This window comes from Elgaria multicarinata, chromosome 21 (genome assembly GCF_023053635.1).
Source record: "Elgaria multicarinata webbii isolate HBS135686 ecotype San Diego chromosome 21, rElgMul1.1.pri, whole genome shotgun sequence".
Taxonomy (NCBI): Eukaryota; Metazoa; Chordata; class Lepidosauria; order Squamata; family Anguidae; genus Elgaria; species Elgaria multicarinata.
Genome location: NC_086191.1, coordinates 4,751,622 through 4,766,278, shown reverse-complemented (window position 1 = coordinate 4,766,278; position 14,657 = coordinate 4,751,622). Strand labels below are relative to the sequence as shown.

The 14,657-nt window shown below is 49.4% G+C and overlaps 2 protein-coding genes across 3 annotated transcripts in view; one reads left to right on the top strand and one right to left on the bottom strand.

Annotated features, from left to right (window-relative positions):
• PSMD4 (proteasome 26S subunit ubiquitin receptor, non-ATPase 4) overlaps positions 1-14,657 on the top strand; it is a 331,723-nt gene that overhangs the window by 192,844 nt on the left and 124,222 nt on the right. The gene's annotated exons all lie outside the window — the stretch shown is intronic.
• Positions 3,645-14,657, bottom strand: part of TMOD4 (tropomodulin 4) — a 33,193-nt gene continuing 22,180 nt past the window's right edge. For both annotated transcript variants that reach the window (XM_063145740.1, XM_063145741.1), the window contains exons 5-10: positions 12,197-12,286; positions 10,014-10,144; positions 8,424-8,531; positions 6,491-6,634; positions 5,284-5,428; positions 3,645-3,943 (exon numbers count right to left, since the gene is read on the bottom strand). In XM_063145740.1, the coding sequence (XP_063001810.1) occupies positions 3,921-3,943; positions 5,284-5,428; positions 6,491-6,634; positions 8,424-8,531; positions 10,014-10,144; positions 12,197-12,286 (641 nt within the window). In that variant the 3' untranslated portion in view covers positions 3,645-3,920. The remainder of the gene's footprint in view (positions 3,944-5,283; positions 5,429-6,490; positions 6,635-8,423; positions 8,532-10,013; positions 10,145-12,196; positions 12,287-14,657) is intronic.

Here is a 14,657-nt window from a genome sequence, read left to right as displayed (position 1 = left end):
GTTGCATACCCCTGGAACACTGGTTTACGCAAGCCCAATTTGGGGCTGCCTTTTCCTTTATGCAAAGCCAAGGAGACAGTCCTCCCTATGCAGGAGTGGGGGGGGCCAACAGCAGGCAGAGTGTAGAGAAGCTCAACACCCCCCCATCTCCCGCCACACCCCCTAGGGTACCCCAACCTCCCCTTCTCCAATTGGTCTCCGTCTTTTGCCCGCGGCTGGTTTTCCTAGTTGGTGGGACTCCAACATGGCACCTCCAACGCGTGATGGAGGGTCCGTACACTTCCCCCCCTTCCCTGGCCTGGCTGATCACGGCAGCCGTGCCCTGGCCGTCGCTTCGACCGTGACGCCGCTGCGGCGTTTCAAGTTGTCGTTTGCAGGGCCTCGTGGCTTTTTCTTCTCGCCCTGTTTTTTTCTTCTTTGGCCAGCTGTCTGTGTCAACCACGGAACGCAGCGAGCTGATGGGAGAGGAGAGGCCTGGTGCCGTCCTCCGACCCACGTGGCGCGCAGGGGCGGCGCGTAGGTGCCACCTTGGGCCCGAATAGAAAAGGGGCAGAGGAGGGAGATGGGGGAAACGCGCAGTACCGAAGACTGAGATTCCTCTCTCTTTCCAGCCTCCTTATGGGACCCGTTCCAAGATTTCATGCAACCTGACCCTTTTGGTCTCCATTTCGTCTGCTGATCCCCGCGGGGGGTATAAATACATCATGAGGAGGGGGGATTCTTCTCTTCTGACCCCCCCCTTCCTCTCCACACCAGCTGCTTGGAATAATTCTCTACAGGGGCAGATCCTTCTGAGACGGAGCCATGACTTGACACTGCCCATATTCATATACCTTCAACGCTGTTAGAGCGTCACCGTTACACCAAATGGAGTTCCCTATTGGAAGGAAAGCGTTTCTTCTTCCTGCTACCAGCAGTTGATTTACATTGCTCTTGAGTCCCAGTGAGTCCCAATAACGGGCTCAAGTTACAGGAAGCCAGATTCCGGCTGGACATCGGGGAAAACTTCCTGACGGTTAGAGCAGTATGACAAAACATCAGGAAAAATGTCCTGACTGTTAGAGTAGTATGACAGTGGAACCCATGACCTAGGGAGCGGGGGCTCTCCCAAGCTGTAGGCCTTCAAGAGGCAGCTGGACAGGGATGCTTGAAGGGGGATTCCTTCATTGAGCAGGGGGTTGGACTAGATGGCCTTATATGACCCTTCCAACTGTACTATTCTATGATATACTTTATCCTTCCTGACAGCTGAAGCTCATCACATGCTAATTCTCCCTAGGTCTGTGTCCGCCTCTCCCCCCTGAAGTCATGTCTGGATGTGATGGTACAGGGATCTGAGTTCAAATCCTCCTCCTTGGCCAGGAAGTGCACTGGTGGACCTTGGGGCCAATCCTGTTCAGCCCAGCCTGCCTCACAGGGTTGTTGTGAGAGTGTAATAGTTTTTATTATAATAAATAAAATGGCTTCTTTTGATGCCATATCTCCCTATTGCTCTCCTAAATCCTTTTTTTCCTCTTCCCCACCCCAGAGAAGCATGTTTGCATCATTTAATTCAGAAAAACTGCTCAAGAACCATCGGAACATTCCGGAAAAGTCAGGGGAGCAAAGATAACTTTTAACGGCAAAATATGGTTCTCCATAAGTGGCCCCCTAGTGGCACCAAGGGAGTGATGAACAATGGTCTACACCTAAAAGATGGCGGCCGTCGCCAAGGCAACCTGGTGGTTGCCAACCTACGGGCCTCAGCATTGCGTGGCAAGACCCTTCCAAAGGCCTGAGTCATGCCGCACAACAGACCCAAACAGAACGGGGCAACCATTTGTTTACGATGCCCTCAGGCACTCTTAAATGCCTTTGTGACTAATACCCCTCCAGTTGCACCCATAAAACCCTTTGGCCTGTGGGGGCTCCGGAGAAAGGCAGCTGGTCTTCGCCGTTGCCAAAATAAATGTGTGTTGACACCCCAAGTGGGTGCCCTCAGTTTCCATATTTCCATGTACACGTATGCACCCGACGCCGCTGGGGAAATTGAATTTGATCCTTCCGGTACTTGAACTTGTTTGGTGTTTCGTTTCCACAGGAGACGTTGCTTTGTCTTTGCCCACCCTCATAAAACACCGAAATGACATTTTGGAGAATGGAGATATCTCTCAAAACCTTGCTTTTCCCACTCTACATTAGCATCTGAGGGTAGATATTAGCCGACAGAGACCTAAGGGCAGTCATGGGCCAAATCTTTTGTAGAGAAAGAATCCTAGACCATCATGGACATGCCCCATCTTTCCAGAATATTCTGTTGGTTCCAGACCAGAACAAATTAAATCCAGCAGATTCATCTGGCTCATAACTTGAGGCCGTTTCCTGACCTGTGAGGGGACGGCAACCCCAACTTCCATGTTTGTTTATGCACATATGCGCAGAATCATGCATTAAGATGGCTACCAGGGCTGGCTGCCATTGTGACCCACTCCAAAAGGTGCAGAGGGGATGGGACGCTCCAATAGGCCTCAGGGCTGTCCTTGGAGATAAATTCAAGTTCTGGACAAATCAAGGTGGCAGCTGCATGAACAGCGAGTTCTTCATTTGTTGCCTTCAAATAAATTAAATAATTATACCAAAGCGTAGGACACAAGGTGTTTTCTTTGGCGTGGGGTGGAAATGTATTAGACTCATAGTAAAGAGCTGGTGTAGTGATTCACAAGGTGAGCTACAAACTTGGAAGTCTCCCGTCCAAACATTATCACAACCCATCCTTAATCACGCAGGTGTTTTGGACTATAGTTCCCATCAGTTCCACCCAACATGCCCAACAGTCAGGGATTATGGGGGTTGTAGTCCAACACATCTGGAAGGCACCAGCTTGGGAAAAGCAGACGTGGGTCTCATTCAGCCTTCACGTCACCTCTTCGCCTACCACAAGATGTAGTGATGGCCACCAATTTGGATGGCTTGAAAAAGGGGTTGGATATTGTATTGTATATTAAGGTTTTATACTGTTGTTTTATACTTTGAATGTTTTTAATTCTTGTGAACCGCCCAGAGAGCTCCGGCTATTAGGCGGTATAGAAATGTAATAAATAAATAAATAAATTCCTGGAGGCGAAGGCTATCCATGGCTATTAGCCCTGATGGTTGTGTGCTACGTATCTCCAGTATTTGAGGCAATAAGCCTGTGTGCACCAGTTGCTGGGGAACATGGGTGGGAGGGTGCTGTTGCACCAGGTCCTGCTTGTTCATCCCTGGCCGATGGCTGGTTAGCCCCTGTGTGAACAGAGTGCTGGACTAGATGGACCCTTGGTCTGATCCAGCATCAGGGCACTTCTGATGTTCTTATGATGGGGACGATCATAATACTGACCTACTTTACAGAGGGATTGTCAGGATTCCTGAAAGCTGGATTTGGAAGAATTGGGGAGAATCCACCTGATTCCAGGCAGGGCCAAACACGCCAGACTACTCTAGTCTCCTAGAAAACCCAGATTGGTACCCAAGAATTTGATTGATTGATTGATTGATTGGTATTTTTTTCAGATCTGTAAGTGCCTAATCATTTAATGATAGTAGCTAACGTAGTCAAGATGGAAAGATCACAACTGCCTTTGGTCCATTGCGAAGAACAAAGTCAGCTCGGCCCGCTTCGGAGGTATCTCTCCAAGATCTCTTTATTTACAGAGGTAATCAAAAGATGGGGCGCTCGGATTTGGAGGGGGGAAAAGAACCTGAGATTGCAGGAGAGGGGTGGAGAGCAGCGGAGGGGAAAGGAGCAGTGGGGCAAACCTCACCCAAGCAAACTGCTTTGAAAAATAAAATCTGGCTGTTTTCAAGCTCCGGCTTCGGGAGACAGATGGAGCCCAAGTCAGGGAGATCGTTTTTAGGCACGTGAGGGAGCTAGGGGCACGCTGGGGTCCGTTGCGGGATCATTATGTTTTCTTCTGCTTGCGGCCTGCGAAAGGAAAAGAGAGCGACAAGTGAAAAGCAGCAGGGGAAACTCCAAAGTTGATCAGGCCAAAGCAACCTGAGGTCCTCCGAGGTTTTGGGGCTACTGCTCTCCAAACTTCCTGTCCATTGGCCCCAGTGCCTGGGGCTGATGGAAGTTGTAGTCAGATACATTTGGACACCACCAGGCAGCCGACGCCCTGATAGTAGACAATACTGTGTAAGATAAGGCTCTCTGTGTCAGGATTTGGGCAGATTTCTTCTGTCGTGAGCTACATTCCTTCAGGGGTAACCTGTCAGGGACCCTGGCCAGTGGTGGGCAGGGTCAACCAAAAGGGCATGCAGCGACTCCATTTTCTTTTTTGTCTTGGGCCAAATCCTGTCCTCTCTCCCCCTTTGATAAGCCCCTTCTCTCTCTCTCTAGCACCCCTTTTCTCACTCTCTCTGTAACACCCCCTTTTTTCTCTCCCCTAACACCCCTTTTTTCTCTCTCTAGCACCCCCATTTCTCTCACTCTCTAACAACCCATTTTTCTCTCTTATAACACCCCCTTTTCTCTCTCTCTCATACACACATGTTTCTCTCTCTGCCTCTAGCACCCCCTTTTCTCTCTTATAACACCCCCTTTTCTCTCTCTCTCTCTCATATACACACGTTTCTCTCTCTGCCTCTAGCACCCCCTTTTCTCTCTTATCACCCCTTTTCTCTCTTATAACACCCCCTTTTCTCTCTCTCATACACACACGTTTCTCTCTCTGCCTCTAGCACCCCCTTTTTTCTCCCTCTCTCATACACACACATTTCTCTCTCTGCCTCTAGCACCCCTTTTCACTCTCTTCTAACACCCCCTTTTCTCTCTCTTTCTAGCACCCCCGTTTCTCTCTCTCTTGGACACCCCTTCCCTCTCTTGCCCCCTCCTTCTTTCTCACTACCACCAGGGGACAGACAGTGCCTGAACGGACTGTTTGCAGAGGGCATTTGAAATTAGGCCGAGAGTCGTGGGTTGCCTGCCGTTGTTCTATCTGGCCGCTCCAAGAGCAAGAGAAGTACACCTAAACTTGAAAGATCAGGGTGCCTCTGAGCGCAGCCTGACTGAGGGACTTGTTCCGAGTGCTAGAACCGAGCAGAACTCACAGATATTTCACACCAAAGTCACACCTGGTTGCTCCTTGCTGACTTCATTTCAGCAGCCGAACTTCGGTGGAAAAGATCGTTTGGTCATTATCAAGTCCTTGAGAGCCAGAAACCTTGACTGCTGCAAACTACCAACAGATCTCCCAGTAGATCCCAACTGACCTTCTGCCCAATGAGGACAGGCCCTCTGCAGGGCCGACCCGTAGCACTTACGTAATTCGTTGTTCCTGGTTATCGCGATGGAAGCTCTAGCCCTTGGTCCCTGCTGTGTGAAGTGATAACCAAAGCGGATAATGGAGGGACAGTTCTCCAACATGGCGGCCATCTCCATCTCCACCGAGTCCCCCAGGCGCTGGCGCTGTGGGGGGGGGGGGAGAGAGGAACGTGTGATGGGAACAAGGAGGAACCTGATGGCAACCAAGGGCCGAAGCTCAATGGGAGAACAGAGGTTCTGCATGTAGAAGCTCCCAGGTTCAATGCCCGGCATCTCCAGGAAAGACTCCTGCCTGAAACCCAGGGGAGCCATTGCTGCCAGTCCATGACAACAATCCCAGACCAGATGGGCCAAGGCTCTGACTCATGCAGCTTCCTGTGTTCCTACGTCATGGCTTTTATTTTAAAGGATGCTTCTGGGTCAAGGAGAAAAGAGGCATCCTGTCCGACAAGCTCCTGGGAAGATTCATCCTTGACTCCTGAAGAGTCTTTGGAGAATCTCCTCCCCAGCTTCCTGTCAGGTTCTGTCCTGTAGCACCACCTGGTGGCCGCAGGGCACCTTGCTGGCCGCAGAGTAGTTGCAGAATCCAGGCTCATATCATCAAGCCCTCACAGGTGGGCTGATGCAGAACAGCTGGAAGCAGCCAGGAAAGGGCGCTATAAGAACTGCATTTCCACTCCAGCTTTGCCACAGCAACACGGTCCCCTGTGCCTGCTGCAGCCTGTACCTGACTACCTGCGAATCTCAGACCTTGCCTTTCGTTCTGTTTCTCCTGACTACGCCTTTTGCCTCCAGCCCTGCCTGAACTCTGGTTGTCTCTGGACTCCGAAACCTGCTTGCCTCTGACCTAGCCTTTTGCCTCCAGCCCTGCCTGGACTCTGTTTGCCGGTTCCACCGCCGTCCATCCCAGCCCTGACGTTCCTGTGCTGAGGCCTTGCCGCCCACGCCCCGGACCCAGACACTTCCTGTCTTGGCTGATCATCGTCTTCTCCTCCTCCTCCTCCTCCTCCTCCTCCTGATTTTGAGCCCGACTCAGTCCCTGAAACCCTGAAACTATGGAGAACAGGTCTGATTCTGACACCACCACCACTGGTTTATAAGTTGCGTAGGATCCAAGCTGACCGCACAAAGAATCCCATAACACCACATCTGAGTCCAAGCACCCCGCTTCACTCACACATACACACACACTGGAGGTCACCTAACCTGGTTGTCCACCTTGAGTTCACACAGCGTGGTGTTCTGCTTCATGGCTTTAATCACTTCCATCATCCCAGCGCTGGTGATGAAGTTGGATTCAATATTGAGGATCTGGAGGATTTTATTCTCCTTCAACATCTCGGCAACGGCCTGGAAATACAGGCAAATTCATCACAGACCGTCAGGAACGGCCCCCATGGAAACCAAACGCGGAGAAGTCCTAACTTCTTGATCTGCCTCTTCTCTGCCTTGGATTGGCCAAGAACCCTATGTTAATGTCTTCCCAGTTGGATCATCCCTAGTTCCGGAAGGTTCCACGGGTGAATGCATAATATCATGGATATTATGGCTGGATAAATACGGATAAATAAAGAATGGATGAATATCAATGATATTTTTTTTAATTAAAAATCAGATTTTTAAAATTCAAATCGATTTTTTTTTAATTTAAATCGGATTTTTAAATTTAAATCGGATTTTTTAAAAATAAAATGCTTTTTCAGGAAAAACCTATCTAAACATAGTTTTCTGTTTAAGATACATTATAGTCCAAAAATTCATCATGAAATAAGGATTAGTTTTTAATTATGTAAGAGCCTCGTGTGGCGCAGAGCAGTTAAGCAGCAGTTTCTGCAGCTGAAACTCTCCCCACCGCCTGAGTTCGATCCCAGCGGAAGCTGGTTTCAGGCAGCCGGCTCGGGTCGACTCAGCCTTCCATCCTCCCGAGGTCGGTAAAATGGGTACCCAACTAGCTGGGGGAAAGGGAATCACGGCCGGGGAAGGCAACGGCAAACCACCCCGCTATAAGGCCTGCCAAGATAACGTCAGCGAAAGCTGGCGTCCCTCCAAGAGTCAGTAATGACTCAGTGCTTGCACGAGAGGTTCCTTTCCTTTCCTTTAAATATGTAGCATGAGGCTGTATATTCATGCAATGTTTAAATTTGGGGCGTAAATGAATTCCATTAATCCATTCACCATGTCATGCTCTCCCAGAGGTTTCTGTAAGATTATTGGGCATTTTTTTTATCTAGAAGATATTATCACAGCTGCTTGGTTTTACAGTTCTCCAAACTGTGAATTTGTGTCTGCAGCTATCACAATCCCATTGTGCCTTTGCAAATCTATGTACACAGAATCAACCCCTTACCTCTTTAAGTGCTAAGTTTCGAAAAATTCAATGAATAGAGTGCACTTTTTTTGGGGGGGGGGAAGTCACATGATTAAATTGGGTCTTTCTGAGTAGCGATTTAAATCGTGATTTAAATCAAATCCACCCTGCAGCCAGCCAATCTGTAAGGTCCATTCTGCAATCGGTCTAACTCAAGGGTGAGCCATTTGTAGCCCTCCAGATGTTTGGGCCTACTAGTCCCACAGTCCTTCACCATCAGCTATTCTGGCTAGGCCTAATGGGAGTTGTAGGCAAAAACACAAGGAGGGCCACCAGTTGTCCAACACTAAGCTTGGCATGTTTAGCCTGGAGAAGAGAAGATGGAGGGGAGACATGATAGCACTCTTCAAAGACTTAAAAGGTTGTCACACAGAGGAGGGCCAGGATCTCTTCTCGATCCTCCCAGAGTGCAGGACACGGAATAACAGGCTCAAGTTAAAGGAAGCCAGATTCCAGCTGGACATCAGGAAAAACTTCCTGACTGTTAGAGCAGTACGACAATGGAATCAGTTGCCTGGTGAGGTGGTGGGCTCTCCCACATTAGAGGCCTTCAAGAGGCAGCTGGACAACCATCTGTCAGGGATGCTTTAGGGTGGATTCCAGCATTGAGCAGGGGGTTGGACTCGATGGCCTTGTAGGCCCCTTCCAACTCTGCTATTCTATGATTCTATGATTCTAAGCTAGTATTCTCAGATCCCGGCCAAGCCACGGGACATCCTCAAGGGCCCCTCGGAAAGAGGACGTTTCCGGAGGAGCAAACCGAACGCTTACGTGTGCCACCGGGTCATTACTCCGGGTCGCCACCAGGCTGAGCTTCTTCACGTTGGTGTTGGATTTCATGGCTTCGCAAATTTCTTTCAGTGTCTGCACAGGAATGTCCTGGCGAACGGGAGAGAGAGATTGAGCGTCTTAATCCTCAGAGGAGCTGTCCACCTCCATGAATGTTCAAAGCAGGGTGTGGAAACGCAAAGTGGTTTAAAGACACTTGCACATAAGACAATTATTACTTAAAGAAACCTTTCTTGGTTAATATCCGGGGTTTAATTGATGGATTGGTCCTATCTGTATTAATTCACAAGTGAATCAAACAGCACTTGAAAGAGGGGGAAAGCATACTTGCGAGGTTTTCAGATGCTACACAGACGCCATCTTAGAAGAGGCATTTATTTATATTTATTTATTTATTTATTACATTTTTATACCGCCCAATAACCAAAGCTCTCTGGGCGGTTCACAAAAATTAAAACCATAATACAACCAACAGGTTAAGAACACAAATACAAAATACAGTATAAAAAGCACATTCCCTCCTGTGTGAGGGATGCCTCTTCTAAGATGGCCCTGGTGCACTTGGGAAATAGTTATATTAATATTTATAAAAAGTGTCACCAAATTAATAGGGGGTGCCTTTTTAGTTGGTCAAAATGTTTAAATTGGTGAATCTAACAGATGGATCAATTAAACACAGGCAACTCTTACCATTGACGAATAACGGTTTTCAGATGCTGCATAGACACCATCTTAGAAGAGGCATTCCCTCCTGTGTGTGAAAGGGAGTTTGCCTCTTGTGAAACAGCATCAGAAGAGGCATTCCCTCCTGTGTGTGAAAGGGAGTTTGCCTGTTGTGAAACAGCATCAGAAGAGGCATCCCCTCCTGTGTGTGAAAGGGAGTTTGCCTGTTGTGAAACAGCATCAGAAGAGGCATCCCCTCCTGCGGGTGAAAGGGAGTTTGCCTGTTGTGAAACAGCATCAGAAAAGGCATCCCCTCCTGCAGGTGAACGGGAGTTTGCCTGTTGTGAAACAGCATCAGAAGAGGCATCCCCTCCTGCGGGTGAACAGGAGTTTGCCTGTTGTGAAACAGTATCAGAAGAGGCATCCCCTCCTGTGGGTGAACGGGAGTTTGCCTGTTGTGAAACAGCATCAGAAGAGGCATCCCCTCCTGTGTGTGAAAGGGAGGCATTCTGTTCCACGAGAGAGAGAGAGAGCTCACACAGGGATGCCTCTTCTAAGATGGCCCTGGCCTTCTGCACATTTAGGGAGTATTTTTTTTATTTTAAAGCACCGCTTTTTGTTTTAAAAAGTGTCACCAAATTAACAGAGGGTGCCTTTTTAGCTGGTCAAAATGTTTAAACTGATGGAGCTAACGAATAGGTCAATTAAACACTGCAACGCTTACCACTGAAGAATCATTCATAACAACTATACATGAAACACTGCAACCCAGCTGTCTTTATTGTATCATCGTCCTCAACATTCATATCAAATTCTGCGACCTTTATTACGCAATGGTTCTAAGCAGCTTTTGCCCGGACCCCGTCTAAGCAACGGGCACGTCTCTGCGTCGTCCCGGAACGCACTCACCTTAATGTTATTAAGGTTCACCTCTTCCAGGTCTTTGGCGTTGCTTTGGATCTTCGTCAAAGTTTCTTCCACGTTGGTGGGGTTTGGCGGTTCGTCCGGTACAGGTTTGTAAGAATCTGGTTTCACCACACCTGCAAAAGAGAGAGAAAGGAGAGAGGGAGAGAGAGAGAGAGAGAGAGAGAGAGAGAGAGAGAGAGAGAGAGAGAGCGCATGTTAAGCCACATCGGAATGTGCAAGAAGAAAAGAGCACACCATGTGATCTTTTTCCTCCGCTCTGAAGGACCCCTGGCAAATCCCCCCCAGCTCTCTAGCTGTACTATTTATTTATTTATTTATTAAATTTATATACCGCCCCATAGCCGAAGCTCTCTGGTCGGTTTACAAAAGTTAAAAACAGCGAACGTTAAAATGCGCACAAAATTTAAAACCATCAAAAAATATAAAAACAACAGTATAAAACGGTATCCGTTTAAACAACAAAAGTTCCGGGGGTCCCATTAAAAACAAACTCGGCATATGTTGTTAAACGCTATTAAATGCCCGGGAGAAGAGAAAAGTCTTGACCGGGCGCCGAAAAGATAACAACGTTGGCACCAGGCGAGCCTCGTCGGGGAGATCGTTCCGTCATTGGGGGGACCACCACGGAAAAGGCCTTGTCCCTTGTTGCCACCCTCCGAGCTACCCTCGGGGTAGGCACTCGGAGGAGGACCTTAGGTGTTGAGCGCAGTGTACGGGGAGGTTCATGTCGGGAGAGGTGTTCCGTCAGGTATTGTGGTCCCAAGCTGTGTAACGCTGCAACCCTTTATCGGGTCACCATATCTGCAGATATGCTATTGTGCTAGAGAACATCACTGCAGCAGCCCGTTGCATTTCTATGCTGGGCTCAAAGGTAGGGGGTTCCTTCCTCTGGCAGCCCGCTTGGTTTCGATACTGGCCAAAGAGGCAGGACACAGAGCTCAGGCTATTGGGCGGGATAGAAATGTAATAAATAAAGAAAGAAAGAAATAAAATCTCCACTAGCCCATTCGCTAACCTGCATGTAATTATTTGCACTCGCCTGCATTCAATTCTTGGTCACCTGCGGCGACCAAGACACTGGGATGGTGTATTTTTTTTATTGCGTGTATGTGTTCCTGATCAATGTTATTGGAAGGGCAGGATAAAGGTCTACTAAAACTTGATTTAATTTTATTTTTAAAAAAACCTGCCCTGAGGACTTTACACCTAAAAGCAATCATGGGAAGTCTTCTTAAACTCTTTCGCCCTGCACCGTTTTCAAAACCGCTTCCAGAGAAGGCGAAGAGAAAGCCAGGCATCGTTAAGGGCACCTGACGATTTCATCCGGTAGGCGAGGCATCCCCAAACCGGCGCTCTCCAGTTGGCTCGGACTACATGTCTTAGTATTCCCAGTCTAGCATGATGGGACTTGCAATCCAACAGAAACAGAGGGTGCCGGATTGGGGAAAGCCGGGAGAAGGAAGAAGGCAATGGTCATGGACAGGGACGCGTCGTCCTGAGAGAGTCATAGGCAAAAATGTGGCACGCAAAATCCTTTAAGATGTCTCAGGCCCTAACGTCAAGGGAATTCTGTGGGGCACAGCGGGGTCATAGAGCAGGGAGGGAGAAACCTAAGGTCCAATCGGCCCCAACTAACATGGCCAATGTGCAGGAACGATGGAGCATCCACCAGCCCAGATGTTCCCAGCCCCTGTCACAGAGAGAGGGGGTGTGACAGGCAGAGGTTCACCAGGAGATGTCTCCTTTTCAATGTCTCTGAAGATGAAGACGGTAGGAGGAGAACTTTAATCCCTTGCATGGCCAGAATCCCATGGCACTGCAGCGAGAAAGTCCGCCACCTTTTCCTGGCAGAGCGCCCGCTTGCCCGTAAAAGCTGTGTGGCAGGCAGAAATCCAGATGGCAAAGCGTTTTTTCGCAACGTGGCGATGCCATGAGCTAGGGGCAAAGAACTCCCCATTTCCTCTTCCCCCACGCAAACTGATCAACGTTTCTGCCTTCCGAAGCATTTCGGAGCGGCAAAGTCCCGAACCTACGAAGGCGCCTTCCCCTACACCGTGACACGGACCGCCTGGGCTACCGAAAACATGAAATGGAACGGAGGAGGAAGCCTGGCCAGCGATGTCCTCAGACTTCCGCTGCCACCCCCTTGCTGCAAGCTCACTCACTGTTGATGCCTTCTGTGTTGGAGATGTTGCCACTGCAAATGGCGTCGTAATATTGCTTGTTGCTCATGAGGGTGTACATGCCCAGGATGGCTGCACGGAAGCAGAGGAGGAAAAAAAGAGACGGATTATTAGTGTTATTATTAAACTCTATGCTTATCATTTATTCCGTGTCGCGCAAGGAGCTGTACAAAGCAGAGGTGCGGAAAATCAGGGGTGGGGGCAAATCCTGGGCACGCCCCCTCAACCAACCCCCATTCTACGATGCTGAAGTGCCTCTTTTTGTTGCTACTGGCAATAACTAAGGTACAACTAGCTTGACTCACACACCAGTACATTATTGCGCAGTGTCATACTTTTCAAAGTTCTTCTCCTAGCTCGGAACCTCCAGCGTACAAAGTTCTTCTCCTAGCTCGGAACTTCCAGCGTGTCATAGCTCAGAACCTCCGTGCCACACTTTGCCACACATCATCTTCGCATTATATATAGAGATGCTGCTCTTTTTGCCTTGCCCCTGTTGCCTTTGGCCACACACCTTCCACCTGTAGCCCCTCCCACCTATGGTATATGGCCGCTGAGGCCTGCTTCTCACTGGTAGACCTGTGTCTGGGCCGTGCCTCCTTCAAGTTGCAGGTGTGGGCTTATGGGATGACATCAAATGATTCCCCGCATGTAGCAAAGTAGCACATCAGGGAGAAGTCTGTAGTTCGAATCACTGCTTATTTTCTACTTGCAAGGGATTTTTAAAACATTTTTTTGAGGAGAGAGGGGCGATCCAGGGAAGCATTGTTCAGACTCCCGGGGGAAAGTCTGCTTCAGACCATACGTGGGAGCTCCCCTGATTTAAAAGGCTGGTCCATGCAAAAAAAAAAACCCACCCGCACATAGAAAGCTAGAATCTCAGGGGGAAATGCGCTGCTCCAAACATTTCACCTTCTGTAGGCCAATGGAAGGTGAGCAATGGCTCCATCTTATTATAAAATCCTCCTTGGGAATCCAGGAAATGCTGGGAACAGGTTTTAGGGGAGGGAGGAGGAGGAGGATCAAAGAGCATGCACATCCCTTGTACACCGGGGTCTGTTTTGACTGTGGTCCCATCCCCGCCGCCAGCGAAGGGGACGGACATTTCTGCTCCGGCCTCTCCAAGCCCCGTCCGGCTCCGATTCCCAAAGCTCAGCAGCTAGCCGAGCGGAGGCCTGGCTCGACGCCAGGCAGAAACTAAAATCGGAAACCTTGGGCCCTTGCGCTATCGGCTTACACCTGCTGGGGAGCAATAAAAACACGCCGGGCCTTGGGATCCAGAGAGTTTTGAGACAGAAACTTGCACTCTTTGGTTTGTGCCTGACCCTGTTTGTACCGCTGACACTTTCGGGCTGGTTTGGCCGCTCACCTCCCAAGTGGGGCAACTGACCACCCACCCACTCAAGCGACCCCTGGCTCAAAATGGACTGGAATTCCGTCCCCTTCTTAATTTGGGGCGGGGTGGGTGGGTTCTGTGCCCAAATTCAGAGAGGTGAGGGCCATTTCCATCCTCCCACCCTAAATTGGGCTGTTGCTCCCACCCACCCCGTCAACCACGGGAACCGTCTCCGAATATGGGAGGGCATACACACCCCAGCTCAATATTTGAGCCTATTTATTTATTTATTTATTTATTTATGATTGCATTTATATCCTGCCTTTTTTCCCCCCAATGACCCCAAGGTGGCAACCGTAATCCTCCTCCTCACCATTTTATCCCCACAACAACAACCCTGTGAGGTAGGTTGGGCTGAGAGTCTGTGACTGGCCCAAAGTCACCCAGTGGGTTTCCATGGTCGAGTGGGGGACTAGAACCCGGATCTCCGACTCCCAGTCTAACACTTTAGCTTCTACACCACACTGGCTCTCTCTTCCCAGGGAAGCTAGTCTGGCTAGACACTATATTAGGGATTTTGAACCCGTGGCCCTCCTGGGGGTCAGATCTTGGCCTCTGGGGTTTCCCAGGCGGCTATACAACCCTTTCCCCTAACCTCTGACCATTCCTTCCCCCCCCCCACACACACCCAACCCCTTGCCATTCTAAGAGATCAAAATGCCACTGCTAAGACTTAGCTACTAGTAGGGTGACCCTATGGAAAGGAGGACCGGGCTCCTGTATCTTTAACAGTGACATGGAAAAGAGGATTTCAGCAGGTGTCCTTGGAATGCATGTGGTGAAATCCCCTCATCATCACCACAGTTACTAGAATGACCAGATACAAAAAAGGGCAGGGCTCTTGCAGGCTTTAACTGTTGTGATGAAGAGGGGATTTCACCAGGTGCTGCGGGCATGCAAAGGACACCTGCTGTGTGGTGTGGCGGCTGAAGTGTCCAACTGGGAGTCGGGAGATCCGAGTTCTAGTCCCCGCTCAGCCATGGAAGCCTCACTGGGTGACTTTGGGCCAGTCACAGACTCTCAGCCCAGCCTATCTCGCAGGGTTGT